Here is a 13,405-nt window from a genome sequence, read left to right as displayed (position 1 = left end):
TTTATATCTTTCCAAAGGATTCAGGCTCCTGCCTGAGCAAAACACCTCTTTTCATTAGCATACCTTCTATTTGTTATAGCAACTTCAAATCACTAAAGGCAGTTTGCAGCCATTCTGATAGTACTTCCTAAAGATAAAAATTTCAGGCCACTGAAGCAGGATTCCATAAGGCACTATTCAATGGCATGAGAAGATGCTGACACAACTGTAAGATTGTTTATGAGAATTAACTCTCATCCAGACTGATAAACATCAAGGAATTATAGGATTTCCAAGATGGTTCCGAGATGTACCCAAAGTCTTTAACCAAAAAGGTACCACTGATGTGTTATTTCTGTAAAGCACATTTCACTTCTATGGAATGTTAAAGACAATCTACACGTGGTGCAGAACCAAGCAATGAAAAATTACTCTACAAATTACTTTTAGTTACGACATCATTTAAGAATTTTTTTCTTTTTTGAATAATCTACTTCCTAACATGCACGTTCCTCTTTTTTAATTACTGAAAGTTTAACAGTGTTATACCGTAGCATAGTAACAATAATAAAAATTGTCTCTCACCTTCTGACTGTATATCCCAAACAATAAGAACATTAGCAATATCCACAGAGATAATGTGATCACCAAAAGGCTGCAGAAGGTGTATTCTTGCCTTGTGACCTTCATAGGTATGCACTACCTAAAAATTTTTAACAGGGAGGTTTTCAGTATAAAACGTTCAGGTAACATACAACGTTAGCACAATGCTTAAGGATGGTTAATACACATGAGCATGAGTACAAACTTAAATAAAATAGATGGAAAGGCCACACAACTTTAAGTAGAATATACATATATATAAAATTTTCTTTGATGTTAAAAGCTGTTTGTTTGCAAGGTATTTTAAATAATCTTTAAATGGTTTATTTATTTATTCAAATTCAGTAATTATGAATAGAATTTTAAGAAATAACTATTGCAATTAATACATAAAACATCAGTCAGCCATCATGAAATCTGTTATTACAAATTTCCATTTTATGCTATTTAATTTTCTACATTCGGAGTGATAAAACAGTTTCTCAAAAGCAAAGGTAACAAACAGCTATGGAAATACAAGTTTGCAGAGAACTAACTGTATCACCAATGAATAAGTAAACTCTTAAAAACCTCTTTGTTCCTGGCAATAGCATGGAAAACATTGCCATATGAAGCAAATATCAACATTCGGTCTGCTGCCAAACAAGTGATGTCCTGTAGCAAAGCATTGCCTGCAAATCAAACAGAAAAATTCAACAGGTTTCACCTTCACAACCAAAGATAAAGTCTGACAGTGTGTTTGTTTAGTTTGGTGACATGCTAACAAGACTGCTTTATTATAGGCATTTCTGTAAGAACACATTTATTTCAGATAGCTCTTATGAATATCACATCAAGTAAAATGGTAGGTAACATCACACTGACCAACTCCAATGGTTCTTTCATAAATTACTGAACTATTACTTCAAGGCACATGTTAGCTTCCTGAAGGCTTACAGATAACAACAATGTAATGCTTTCTACAGACTGTTAAAGCCACACAGCCCAGTGGAAACACTAGACGAAGGTGTCCCTGCCTACAGCATGGAGGCTGGAACTAGATCATCTTAAAGATCCCTTCCAACCCAACTTATTCTATGATTCTATGCTCTGATTCTACTTATGATGATGATGATGATGAGGGATACAATCAGGTCACAGAAATCAGGTACCCTGCAAAGGTAGAGCCTGCTTAGGCCAAGATGCTCCTGAAAACGGGCCCCAACCACATAACATCAATGAACAACAACCACCCACCAGAGAGGCAGATCATTTATTTTCTCAATCACTATTCTATATTTTAACATTTCCAATTCTGTACTTCAACATCACATTTCACAAGAAAGTGTATGTGATCGTCTATTAAAAGGTACAGTCTAATAAAAAGGATTTCAGAAAACATGCAACATTTTTTACCATTTTGTACACTGAAGGCAGAAGGTATATTTGTTTATAGCATTACGTCTTCACTGCTGAATTTATAATCTGGTCCCACCTATGTAACAGTTAACTGTCCCATTTATGAGCTCAGCTATTAATGAAAAATATTTGGTTTTTATGAGATCCATGTAAGAACTTTATGGAAAACTACTTTTCAGGACAGCATTTATGTTCCTGAATCACCTAACTGCTGGCCAAGTGTTTCAGATGCCATCCCACTCAGTTCCTCTCAAAGCCACATTACAACACCAGTTAAATCAAGTTAGCTTTAACTATGCCATCTGAGTCTTGAAAACTTCTGGGAAACTCTATCTACGTTGTATCATAGCTCTCCCTCAGTCAGGAATACTGACTTATCACCAGCCTGAACCTGCAGACTGGCTGTTGCCCCTTGTTACAGTGTCAACCACCACCCACACAAGTTCAGCTTTGTGAGTACCTTTCCAGTAACAGACCACTTCTTGTGATTCATCTCCTCACCAAACCAAGCAGATCCAGTTACTTCAATGTATCTTCCTATGCCTTACTCCTGAACTGGCTGTCACAGTCTATGTGTGGTCTCACCATCGCAAAGTACAGAGCAACAACAGCTTTTGCAAAACTGCTGGTTGTCTTCCTACCATAGCTCAGCACAGTGTTTATCTTATTTGGATTTTCTGCATTGTTGGCCCACTCTCAGCCTGGCATCAGCACAACCCCAGCAACTTATCAGCAGGGTGCCATGCAGGCAGTCAGCTCCTGGCTTCTTGTTCTAACCCAGCTGCAGCATTCTCTGCTCGTCTTGCAGTGCCCTGTGCCAACACTCCACAACACCTCACCAGACTGAAGCTGAGGTTGTTGATGAAGGCAATGAATATGTGGACACCTAGTGTATGCTCTGTCACCCACTGCCAACTCTACGTCAAGCTATGCTTTCATGTCGTTTGTTCCCAGCAGCTCATCCCATTCTTAACACTGTGATGACTTTCAGTGTCATCTGTTATGATCCAGTAATTATTTTCCTTCAAGTAGCCATAAAAACAATGAAGAGTAGAAATAACAGCTTTAATTGATGCTTGCTCCTTTAAAGCCTAGAGGTGGTTTTGGAAAAACAGAGAAGAGGTTCACAAGGCATATGCCTAAGAGAACTAAATCACAGTTGCAACAGCAATCCTGTTTCCAAATTAACACTCAGTATTTCAGAGACTTCCTCACTGAAAATAGTAGCAAATATAAATCATTTTGCCCTTTCAAAATGGGAATTGGTACAGCTATTACATTAAAAACAAACAAACAAACAAAACACCTAAAAACAAGAATCTGTGCATACTTACTCACTGCAACAATACCAAGCTTCTTCACCTGTAACAAGAAAAAGGCATTTTTAGTGATGAATTTGCTACAGAAATTCAAAACTCTAGGATCTAGCCTAGCCGAGATTAGGAATTTGCATGCCTCAAAAGAAAGAATGATAGATTTCCCTTAGTTTACAATAGTGTCTAAGGCAAAACCTGCAGACAGCAGTTCAAAAGGCAAGGGACAATAGTTGCTGAAAGACAGCCATTCAGCAAACTCTAAGTTAAAGTGCATGGTGCTAAGCACACACAGGATATCTTGCAGCATCTGAACAAACCTGTTTTCACATTATCTCTGCTTCTACTTCATTCCATATTTTGTCAGTCTTAACTCTGTTCACGTGGAATTTGCTTCAGTGAGTATCATCAGCACCCAGAGATGCTGATGGTTCAAGCTCTGAGAAGACGCCTGACAAAAGCAAACACTAAAAAGCTGACAGAGGCACAGGAAAATCTGCACTGCACAGCTTGTGCTATGCTGTAAAATACAATAACTTAATACAGCTCTCTTATTATTTTTATATACGTTATTTGTAAGGGGGAAAAAAAAAGTCAGCATCACATGCTTTCACGTTACAAGACGGAACTGCACTCATTTCTTTCGCTATCGGATCGCCTCTCAGATCGCCGCAGCCCCAGCGCTCAGGCGCGGTGCTCCATTCGCGCCGAGCTGCGCCGTGCCGCCAGCAGCGAAGGTCCTGGCACGGGGCAACCCCCGGCCCCGGCCGCCACGAGCGCGGCCTCGCCGCCTGCCACCTCCCGCCACCGCCCCGACTTCAGCGCGGGGGCCGCGCGCGACTCACGTTGTAGGTGTGGACGCTGCGCCCGACCGCGGTGGCCACGTAGAACTCACGGTGTCGGCCGTGGTAGCGCAGAACGTGCGGGACATGGCTGGAGTAGCGGCCGAGCGCGCGAAACCCGGCGAACAACGCTCCCCGGTCCGCCGCCATGTTGCCGCACGCGGCCGCCAGGCCATGCGCAGCCCGGAAGTCGCAATCCACTTCCGGCGGGGCCGTGCGCCGTCCAAGGCGTTCCCCGCGGCTGCGGTAGCGCGGGGACAGCGTGCAGCGCGGTATGGTGCGGGGTGGAAATGCTTTAATGGCACACCCGTACAGCGCGGCCGCGGCGCTCCTCAATAAGTTAACGCGATTTGCGGGAGCGTTGGGCCCGCGGACAATAAATAATGAGTCCGGTGGAAAAATACATATCACACATCTGCCTGTCCGTCTATTCCAAGTTCATGTAGCTCCTCCACATGGCCATCACCTCCTGCACCTTGCGCTCGTCGCACCGCACCCCGTCACGCCGCCGCCGCTCCTGCACACAACGCCGTCAGCACCCGCCGTCGGCCGCGCCCCGCCCCCGTCCCCTGTCCGCCCGCGGCACCCACCTGAGGTGGCCGATAGCCGCGGCAGCGCCGGCGCACCACGCGCACCGTGCGCAGCCACAGCTCCCCGCAGCCCCGCGCCCCGTCCAGCACGCACTCCAGCAGGCGGCCCTCCTGCTGCGCCCGACGGGCGTCCTGCGGAGCACGGCCATCAGCCGCGGGGTCGCGTCGGGCACACTCCCGCTGCCGAGGCCCCCTAAAGCCCCGCTCCCGTCCCTGGCTTCTCTGTTTTCTCTCCCCTTCCCTCGTTTGCCCATTCTCCACCCCTCCCTCTCTTTGTGTCCTTTCCCCCTGCCTTCCCCTCCCGCTCTCACCCCTCCCTTCTCTCTCTTTCTCCTCATGTCCCCTCTTCACTCCTCTCTCCCGCTCCCCTCCCTGCCTCCCCTGCCACCGTCCTCCCCGCTCTTCTTCCTTTCTTTTTCCCTTCTATCCCTCCTTTTCCCTCTGCCCCCTTCCTTGCCCTTTCTTCCCACCCCTCCATCTCCTCCTCCCCTCTGTGTCTTGATTTTTATCTTTCGACTCTGCACGGACTGGGGATGCTAAGTAGCTGTCGGGGACCGCGTTCACCCGGGCGAACCTCGGACAGCTGCGGGCCCGCGGACGCGTCCTCGCAGGTGTGAAAATCGAGCAACGGCCCCTGGAGGGAGACAAGACGGAGGGGGGGTCATCTCCGCGCCCCAGCGGGGCGGCCAGGGCAGTGGGCGATACTCCGCCTGGCGGGAGGCGGCGGCGGGCTGCTCGGTGCGCCCGGAGCCTCCTGTCCTCGGGCTGGGCGCTGTCAGTGCAAGCGAACCACCCACGGAGCTTCTGGACCACTTATCGCCTTTGCAACCGTGAAACCGTCTTCGGCGTCGGTGCGGTTTTACGCTGTCGTCTTAGGGCTCTGCCGGGGATCGGGAGCGCTCTGGTAGCAGAGCTCCTGCACTCCGTCCCTGCCGGTCCCAGCTTCGGCGCACGCTTTAGGAGGGTCGCCGGAAGAGGAGAGGAGAAGGTAACTTCCCCGTCCTGTGCTCCGGGTTACTACACTAGCTGGCTCCCGGCTTGCTAATCAGCGTTTTCGGAAAGCAGCTGCCAGCATCAAGGACAGAATCGTGGAGGCAGTGCCGTGCCGACAGTTTCCCGCCGATGCCACCAAAGCAACCACCAACCTCGTTGAATGTCATGCGCTCATCAAAAGCGTTTAGGAGATCGTCTCGTATATCCTCGTGGTGACAGAGGCTGAAATTGTAGGCGGCCTCCCGCGGTAGGTCGGCGATCTGAAGAAAGATGATGAAGCCACAATAGACTGTGTAAGAAAAAGCCAGAGGTTAATTCTTACGCCCGCGACGTGACCCCAGGAGCACGGAGGGCGGTCTGCAGGGAGCGGCGCGGGTGCTCATGAGCGCTAGCGGAGCTAGCTGGTTACCCTTTGCGTTATCCATGGTGCCTTTGCACGTTGTGTTTCTCCTGCTGGGCTTCGGATCGTCGCCGGCTTCATATATGTACCTGTACGCCTACGGAAATGATGGTTTCCAATTCCATAACCGGGGTTTATTTGGACGTCTCATGAGCCTCTCTTCGGAACTGTAAATAACAAGCATTCAGACTCGAAGTGTCACTGACTCTAAAAGAAATCCGGGATAATAAACAGTAATCAACCGCAGCATCCAAGCCCCAAACAAACCAAAGCAAGGAACTGTGACAGCAGTTGATGCTGTTACAGCCCTCGGGCAGCAGCGCGTGGCTCATCCCGGGGGCTGCAGCGAAAACACGCGACGTGCTTCCGATAATGGAGATTATGGGAAAGTGGCTACCGGCAGGCAGGGGCAGTATGGGGCTTTCGTGCACAGACAGCCGAACGATCCCGCGGCTCACAGAGCCGTGCAGGGGCCCGGGAGCACGTCCACTGAATCGTCTTCGGATGCCGACGGCTGGAGGACAGAGGGACGGGGCCAGGTGGTGAGGCGGGCAGCCGGGTTAAGCTCACGGCCCCGCGGAAGCGGTTCATGGGAAGAGCCCCGGGACCCCCGCCGGGGTGGCGGTTGTGGACGCAACCGTATCTCTGTTTCAGAAAAAAAAAAAAAAAAAAAAGTTCTTTTTCGAGGAATACCTCTCTGGCTTGTGTCATTAAGGAAACCCAAGAGAACTGCCGTTGCCTTAGGAGGAAACGGGGTTTTTTTGGTCTGTGGAGCTGGGGGCGGGCAAAAGCCAATGAGGCAATATCGCGTGCCTGAGTATCCTCTTCTCGTCTTTTGCTTTTATATCACCAGTGGACTCTCAGTCCAGCCGGCTGCTGCCTCCTTCTTGCCCGGGGTTCGGCCATGTGGATCTGGGAACTGCTTGTTTGGAGTGCGGCATCCCTCATGCCGGGCTGTGTGAATGAAGAGAGATGCTTTCTGATTGCAGTTGTGACATCTGTCTCACTAAGTGAAATGCCATGCACTGAAATCCTGCGGTGTTCATGGAGGCCTTAGCATCTAGAGAGGCAAGCCCTACCTGGACACATGCTGCTGAGACCCTTAAATGGTCAATACGTGCCATGTGTGTTGCTATTTCCTGCAAACAATAGTGCTTCTTCTTTTTCCAGATGGCATAGTGTACACCTGGGGATGCCTGCATTCAACACTCTCCCAAAGTTGCCAAATAAACCAACAAACCTCCATGTTCTGAAAAGATGCCTTGTTCTCGTATTCTGGGAGATGCTGGATTTTCTTTTTCTAATCACAAGCCCATGTGCCTTCAACTTTCTCTAGGACTTTCTGCCTAAAGCTATCAATAGGCTTCATAAAAGTTAATAAATTGATAAAAACAACACCAACACAGTTCTTCCAAATAGACTTGTGTTTCTTCTTCTTCTTTTTTTTAATTTTTATTTTTATACTTGTACAAACAATGGTGCAACCTACTACAAAGGCATTCACTTTAGGTGAATTTTGTGATACTCATGGTAATCAGCAGCATCACTGCCCTGCTATGTGGTGAGAGTAATTCTGATCTAAGAAATAATTTATCTTTACCAAACAGGACACAATGGCCCTGTTAATAAAGGTGTTTGTTTACCCTTACTTCATGGGAGGTGAAAGTCCTGTCAATAGCTAAAGTGTACAACTTATTTTGCTTCCCATGCAAACCATATTGTGCTGACATTCTTTTCCACCATTTATGATGTTCTCATGGTTTTATTTCTTCCATGTGTGTCTGCAGCTAGCAGCAGAACAAAGTTGCAGCACAATCTGGAAACGTAATCAGATCAGCAAATGATAAAGGCATTTTTTAGAGGAACCAGAAAAGTATTTGCCTACAAAAGACAATTTGATGTTTAAAACATGCTTCTATCTGCATTCATATGGAAGACTATTAAGAATCAAGGAATGCAATTACTTTAATTGGATGCTTTTCCAATGCATGAAAAGTTATTTTAATAAATAGTACCTGTCAGCAATTCATCTGGTCTCTCATTTCCTCTTAGTGTTAATCCTGAGTGCCTTCCCTTTGTTGTTGTCACTTCCCTGCCATGCAGCCAAGCAGCTCCTTACTCAGATCAGGTGGGTAGGAGGAGAAATAACAAAAGTAAATGAAGTACTTATGAATCAAGCATCTCAAAACTTTCAACTTTTACTTACTCCAGCCATAATAATACCAAGGCCTCACTTCTGACAGCAGATTTTTACCTGAGATGTTGGCCAAATTTGGGGTATTTGCAAATGGCTTTCATTAAGAGAAATAACCCAAGATGAGGTAGTTTTTGAATGGAGCCTTATAACAGATCTCGTTTCTTCCCAATGCTTGTTGCCTGGCAGTCCTGTTCTGTCTTGAAGACACCACATTTGCAATCATGCTAGAGCAGCAGGTAGAAGGGATTAAGAAATATCTGTTGCTACTTTGCTGCAGGTCCAGATGATATCTTTGCGGGCAGGAGTGCTGCCAGCCCTCAGTGGGAGAGGAAGTCTGCAGCTAACAAGAAGTCACTGACTTTGGTAGACATTTCTGATCAATATTATTAATACTACTGGCAGTATAATTTATCAGTCTGACTTGTATTTGCTGAGACAGTTTTATATCATTACATCTTGGTACATGTAGCTGAAAGGCAAATTTTACACTTTTTTTTTTTGTTTTTTTGCATGCATGAGCAATGTGTTCCTGCCTGAAATGCCTTACTGCTGCAGAAATGCCAGCCATATCCAGAATGTTAACATAGTTATACTTTGGGGGTGTAGGGAATTTCTAAAATTATGAAATTATATATGTGGAAAGGTGAGGTGGAGGGAGGTAGCAATTACCCAAGTGAAGTCTGGGAGATGGGAAGGAAGTGCGTTGGTGCTTGAGAACTTGCAGAGTGTGTGTCACAGCCTGAGAGCCCAGGGTAGGCAGCCCTGGGCAATGCAGGTGCATACAGCCTGTCTGTGGCCTACCTACTCTCGACAGGAGACACATGAGACTGATCTGACTGGGCACACACTGTTCAGATTGCTATCTTCAGGAATCTGGCTATGGTAGAAGAGTCCCCTTATGGAATCTCTTTGGTTGCGGAGGGCACTGAATATATAACCAGTGCCCAGCACCATATAATTGTGTGACAGAGTGCAGGCAGCTCACCAGTAATGCCCTATTTGCGAGACCTGCATTCAGAAAAGCTGAAGATGATGCTAGAAACATCTCTCAAGTGTCTAAGGCCAGGTTGGATGCAACACTGGGCATCCTGACCTGATGATGGCAGGGAGGTTGGACTGGATGTAGACGGTCTTTAAAGGTTCCTTCCAACCCAGGTGATTCTTCAGTTCTATGATTCTCATACACACAGCACAGAAGTAAAAACTTAGTATCCTCATGTTTACAATTTGTTTTTATTGTAAAAGTTTATTTCAGAATCTTTACTGAGGAAATGAAGTTGTTTTTTTTTTTTTTTTAAAAAAAATAATTTTTTTAAGCATCGCAGTTTCCAACAAAATGGAAATTCAAAATGTTGGCAAATTTTTCTCCACATCCTCGCTTGCTGCCCAGACTTTGGTCTGCCTCTCTGTCTCTATTTGTTTCTGTATGTTTAAAATCTTAGCTACTGGAGCAAAAGCAACTGCTGAGTGCTGTTCAGGGCCTCCACATGCCACTTTAGAGAGAGAAGGGTATTCAGAAGCACCCCATATGGCTGGTGGCTGGCAGTGAACAAAACAGTTCTGAGAGGGCATCACAGATCCTGCTGTTGGTTGGTATACCTTAGTTCCCCTCTGATATGAAAAGACTTTCAATAAAACACAGAAGTTCTGCATTGCTGGAAAAAATTAATCTTTTTGATGACAGTATTTATTTGGATGGCTGCAGATGATTATCAGCACAGCAGTAGGTCTTAGGCTTGAGATGAATATAGAGTATCTTCCCCTAAGCCTTCTAATGCTTCTGGCTTCTACATAGCACCTCAGAAAGTCCGGGATGGAATATCCAAGTCCCACAACACAATGGCTAGCACATACTAACTTTGAAGAGCTCCATATGGGATCTAAATATTATTCTCAGGGAAATCTGTTTTTAAAAACAGATTCAGGAAACACCCTTCATGAAGAGAAGTTTCAGCAACAGGAACCAAAGAAACTGCTACCTTGCTTCAGCAGGATCCAGATTTTCAACTGAGATCCTTTCTGTCTAGGCTGACAAATCATAACAGTGCAGATCCTCCATTTTCTCTGCAGGACAAATAAAGATGTTGTTGCATCTAATCACATTCACATGTGCTGGTAAAAATTGGAGTTCCACAGGGTGTTCTTTAACATCTTTATCAAGGACAGCAATGATAGAATTAAGTGCACCCTCAGCAAATTTGGTGACGACACCAAGCCGAGTGGAGCGGCTGACACAGTGGAAGGAAGGGATGCCATTCAGGGGGACCTTGACAACTTGAAAGGTCGGCCTGGGTGAACCTAATGAGGTTCAACACAGCAAAGTGCAAAGTTTTGCAATCGGGCAGGAGGAATCCCAGGCATCCATACAGACTGGAAGGAGCAGTCCTTGAGAGCAGCCCTGCAGAGAAGGACCTGGGGGTCTTGATAGATGAAAAGCTTAATGTGAGCCAGCAGTGTGCTCCTGCAGCTCAGAAAGCAAATGGTATCCTGGGCTCCATCAGAAGAGGGGTGGCCAACAGGGACAGGGAGGTGATTGTCCCCCTCTACTCTGCTCTCATGAGGCCCCATCTGCAGTACTGTGTCCAGGTCTAGAGCCCTCAGTACAAAAAAGACAGGGAGCTGTTGGAGAGGGTCCAGAGGAGAGCCACAAAGATGATCAGGGGACTGGAGCAGCTCCCCTATGAAGACAGGCTGAGGGAGCTGGGCTTGTTCAGCCTGGAGAAAAGAAGGCTGTGGGGTGACCTCATTGCAGCTTTCCTCATTGCAGCTTTGTAGGCTAAAGGGAGCCTACAAACAGGAGGGGAATCAACTCTTTGAAAGGGTAGATAACAGCAGGACAAGGGGAAACGGTTTTAAATTGAGGGAGGAAAGATTTAGGTTGGATGTCAGGGGGAAGTTCTTTACAGAGAGAGTGGTGAGGTGCTGGAACAGGCTGTCCAGAGAGGTAGGTTGTGGATGCCCTGTCCGTGGATGTGTACAAGGCCAAATTGGATGGGGCTCGGGGCAGCCTGGTCTGGTATTAAATGTGGAGGTTGGTGGCCCTGCATGTGGCAGGGGGGCTGGAAATTCATGATCCTTGATGACCCTTCCAAACCTGGTCATTCTGTGATTCTGTGATTCTGTGATTCAGTGTGCTCTTGCAGTTCTGAAAGCAAATGGTATCCTGAGCTCCATCAGAAGAGGAGTGGCCACCATAGACAAGGAGGTGATTGTCCCTCTCTATTCTGCCCTCCTGAGGGCCCATCTGGAGTATTGCATCCAGGTCTGGGGCCCCAGGTACAAGAAAGACAGAGAGCTGTTGGAGAAGTTATGACATGTAAACACAAGTCAATGTGGATAGCAGTAAAAGCAAGGGGAATGGGTGGCCATGTTGTCTGCCCAGTCCTGTGGCCCAGACTCCTATCCTAACCTACAGGAGGCTAAAGGGCAACTTTCTGTGCAAAGGCAGCTGCTCTGTGCCAGTTCACAGGATGTGGAAACTGAGAGGAAGCATACAGCTGATCCCATCAGTGGATGTGAGCCTGTTTGTGGTATATTTTGCCCAGTGGGGAAAATCATTCCTAGGGAGGACAGGTTCAAAAGGGCTGCTGCTGTGCAATGCCTTTGTACCTGTGCAGATGTATCTCCATTTGTGCTTTCTGATGAAAGCTGTTAGCAGCTAGACCCAACTCATCTGGCTGAAAGTTGTAACTACTTGTGAGCTGGCAATCTATGCCACAAACAGGTTTTCAAGGGCTGTCTGGAAAGGAGAACAAAGATCTGTGACACATACATGTGTGCATAGACTTTCAGCTGCTGATATGACAAAAGATACTGAACCCATTTTTTCCCTCATCTGGTGTGTTCTGAATTAGTTGTGTAGCATGCAGCAAGAATTTGATGGAAGGTACTTCCTAATCCAGCACTGTTTTAGGACAGCCACACTCTGATTTTTCTACTTGTGGCATTCATAGAATCACGGTTTGGGTTGGGTGGGATCTTAAAGATCATTTAGTTCCAACCCCAAGTGTCCCATCTTTGGCACACTTTCAACTAGACCAGGTTGCCATGGCCTTGAACACCTCCAGAGATGAGGCATCCACAGGTTCTCTGGGCAGCCTTTTCCTGTGCCTCACTGCCTTCAGTGCTATTCATTTCTTCCTTGTATCTAATCTAAATCTCCTCTCTTCTAATTTAAAGCTGTTTCCCCTCGTAGTGGCTCGCTCTCTGCCCTCCCTGGTGGAGAGTTCTATAGCATCTTCCTTGTAGGACTCCCTTAGGTACAGGAAGGCTGCTAAGGCTGCTCTGAGGTGTCTCTGGAGCCTTTTTTCCTGTCAGACATTGATAGGTGAGTGCATATTTGTGTGTTAATGTGGACATGTTATTTCATATTGAGAATGTGTTAGTAAACCTTTCCAAATACACATGGCATGGCTCTTGATGATATTTAATTATTTGTAAAGTCATGGCAACCTGGTGACTGGAAAAAAATGTGGTGTTGCACCCATTTTTAAGAAGGGTGAGAAGGATGACCCAGGGAGTTACCAATCTGTCAGCCTCATCTCTGAGCCAGGAATAAATGTGGAGGATCTCAGCAGCTGTGCTAAGGCTCATGAAAGAGAGAGGTGAAGTGAGACAATCAGAGACTTGTGTTTTCATAACAGCTGGGGTCAAATCTAAAGCGAAATTACTCTTACTCAGTGAAAAGGGCATAATTACCATTTTGCAGATTTAAGTAATGCACATTTGACATTGTGGCTTTTTTAGCAGTGCACGTGGGGGAAAACCTTTTGGATTATCTATTTACTGCCATAGCAGTATGTTATTGCACTTGGTACATCAAAGAATTCTAGAATGACATAAGTTGGAGGGGACCTTAAAGCCCACCCAGTTCCAAACCCCCTGCTGTAGGCAGGGCTGCCGTTCACCAGACAGAAGGCTCCATCCAACCTGGCCTTGAATGCTTCCCGGGATGGGGCATCCACAGCTTCTTTGGGCAGCCTATTCCAGTGCCTCACCACCCTCTGAGGAAAGAACTTCTTCCTAACATCTAAGCTAAATCTCCCTTCTTTTAGTTTAAACATTCTCCTTTTTATATTGCTGCTGGGCAG

At 46.5% G+C, this 13,405-nt stretch overlaps 1 protein-coding gene across 1 annotated transcript in view; it reads right to left on the bottom strand.

Annotated features, from left to right (window-relative positions):
* WDR36 (WD repeat domain 36) overlaps positions 1 to 4,385 on the bottom strand; it is a 29,505-nt gene extending 25,120 nt beyond the window's left edge. Inside the window, exons 1-4 of the mRNA XM_048931369.1 lie at positions 4,139 to 4,385; positions 3,315 to 3,342; positions 1,153 to 1,253; positions 565 to 682 (exon numbers count right to left, since the gene is read on the bottom strand). Of these exons, the coding sequence (XP_048787326.1) occupies positions 565 to 682; positions 1,153 to 1,253; positions 3,315 to 3,342; positions 4,139 to 4,285 (394 nt within the window). The 5' untranslated portion in view covers positions 4,286 to 4,385. The remainder of the gene's footprint in view (positions 1 to 564; positions 683 to 1,152; positions 1,254 to 3,314; positions 3,343 to 4,138) is intronic.
* Between the last annotated feature and the right edge of the window lie 9,020 nt (positions 4,386 to 13,405).

The sequence above is a fragment of the Lagopus muta genome, chromosome Z (genome assembly GCF_023343835.1).
Source record: "Lagopus muta isolate bLagMut1 chromosome Z, bLagMut1 primary, whole genome shotgun sequence".
NCBI lineage: Eukaryota > Metazoa > Chordata > Aves > Galliformes > Phasianidae > Lagopus > Lagopus muta.
This window is presented reverse-complemented; position numbering and strand designations above follow the sequence as displayed.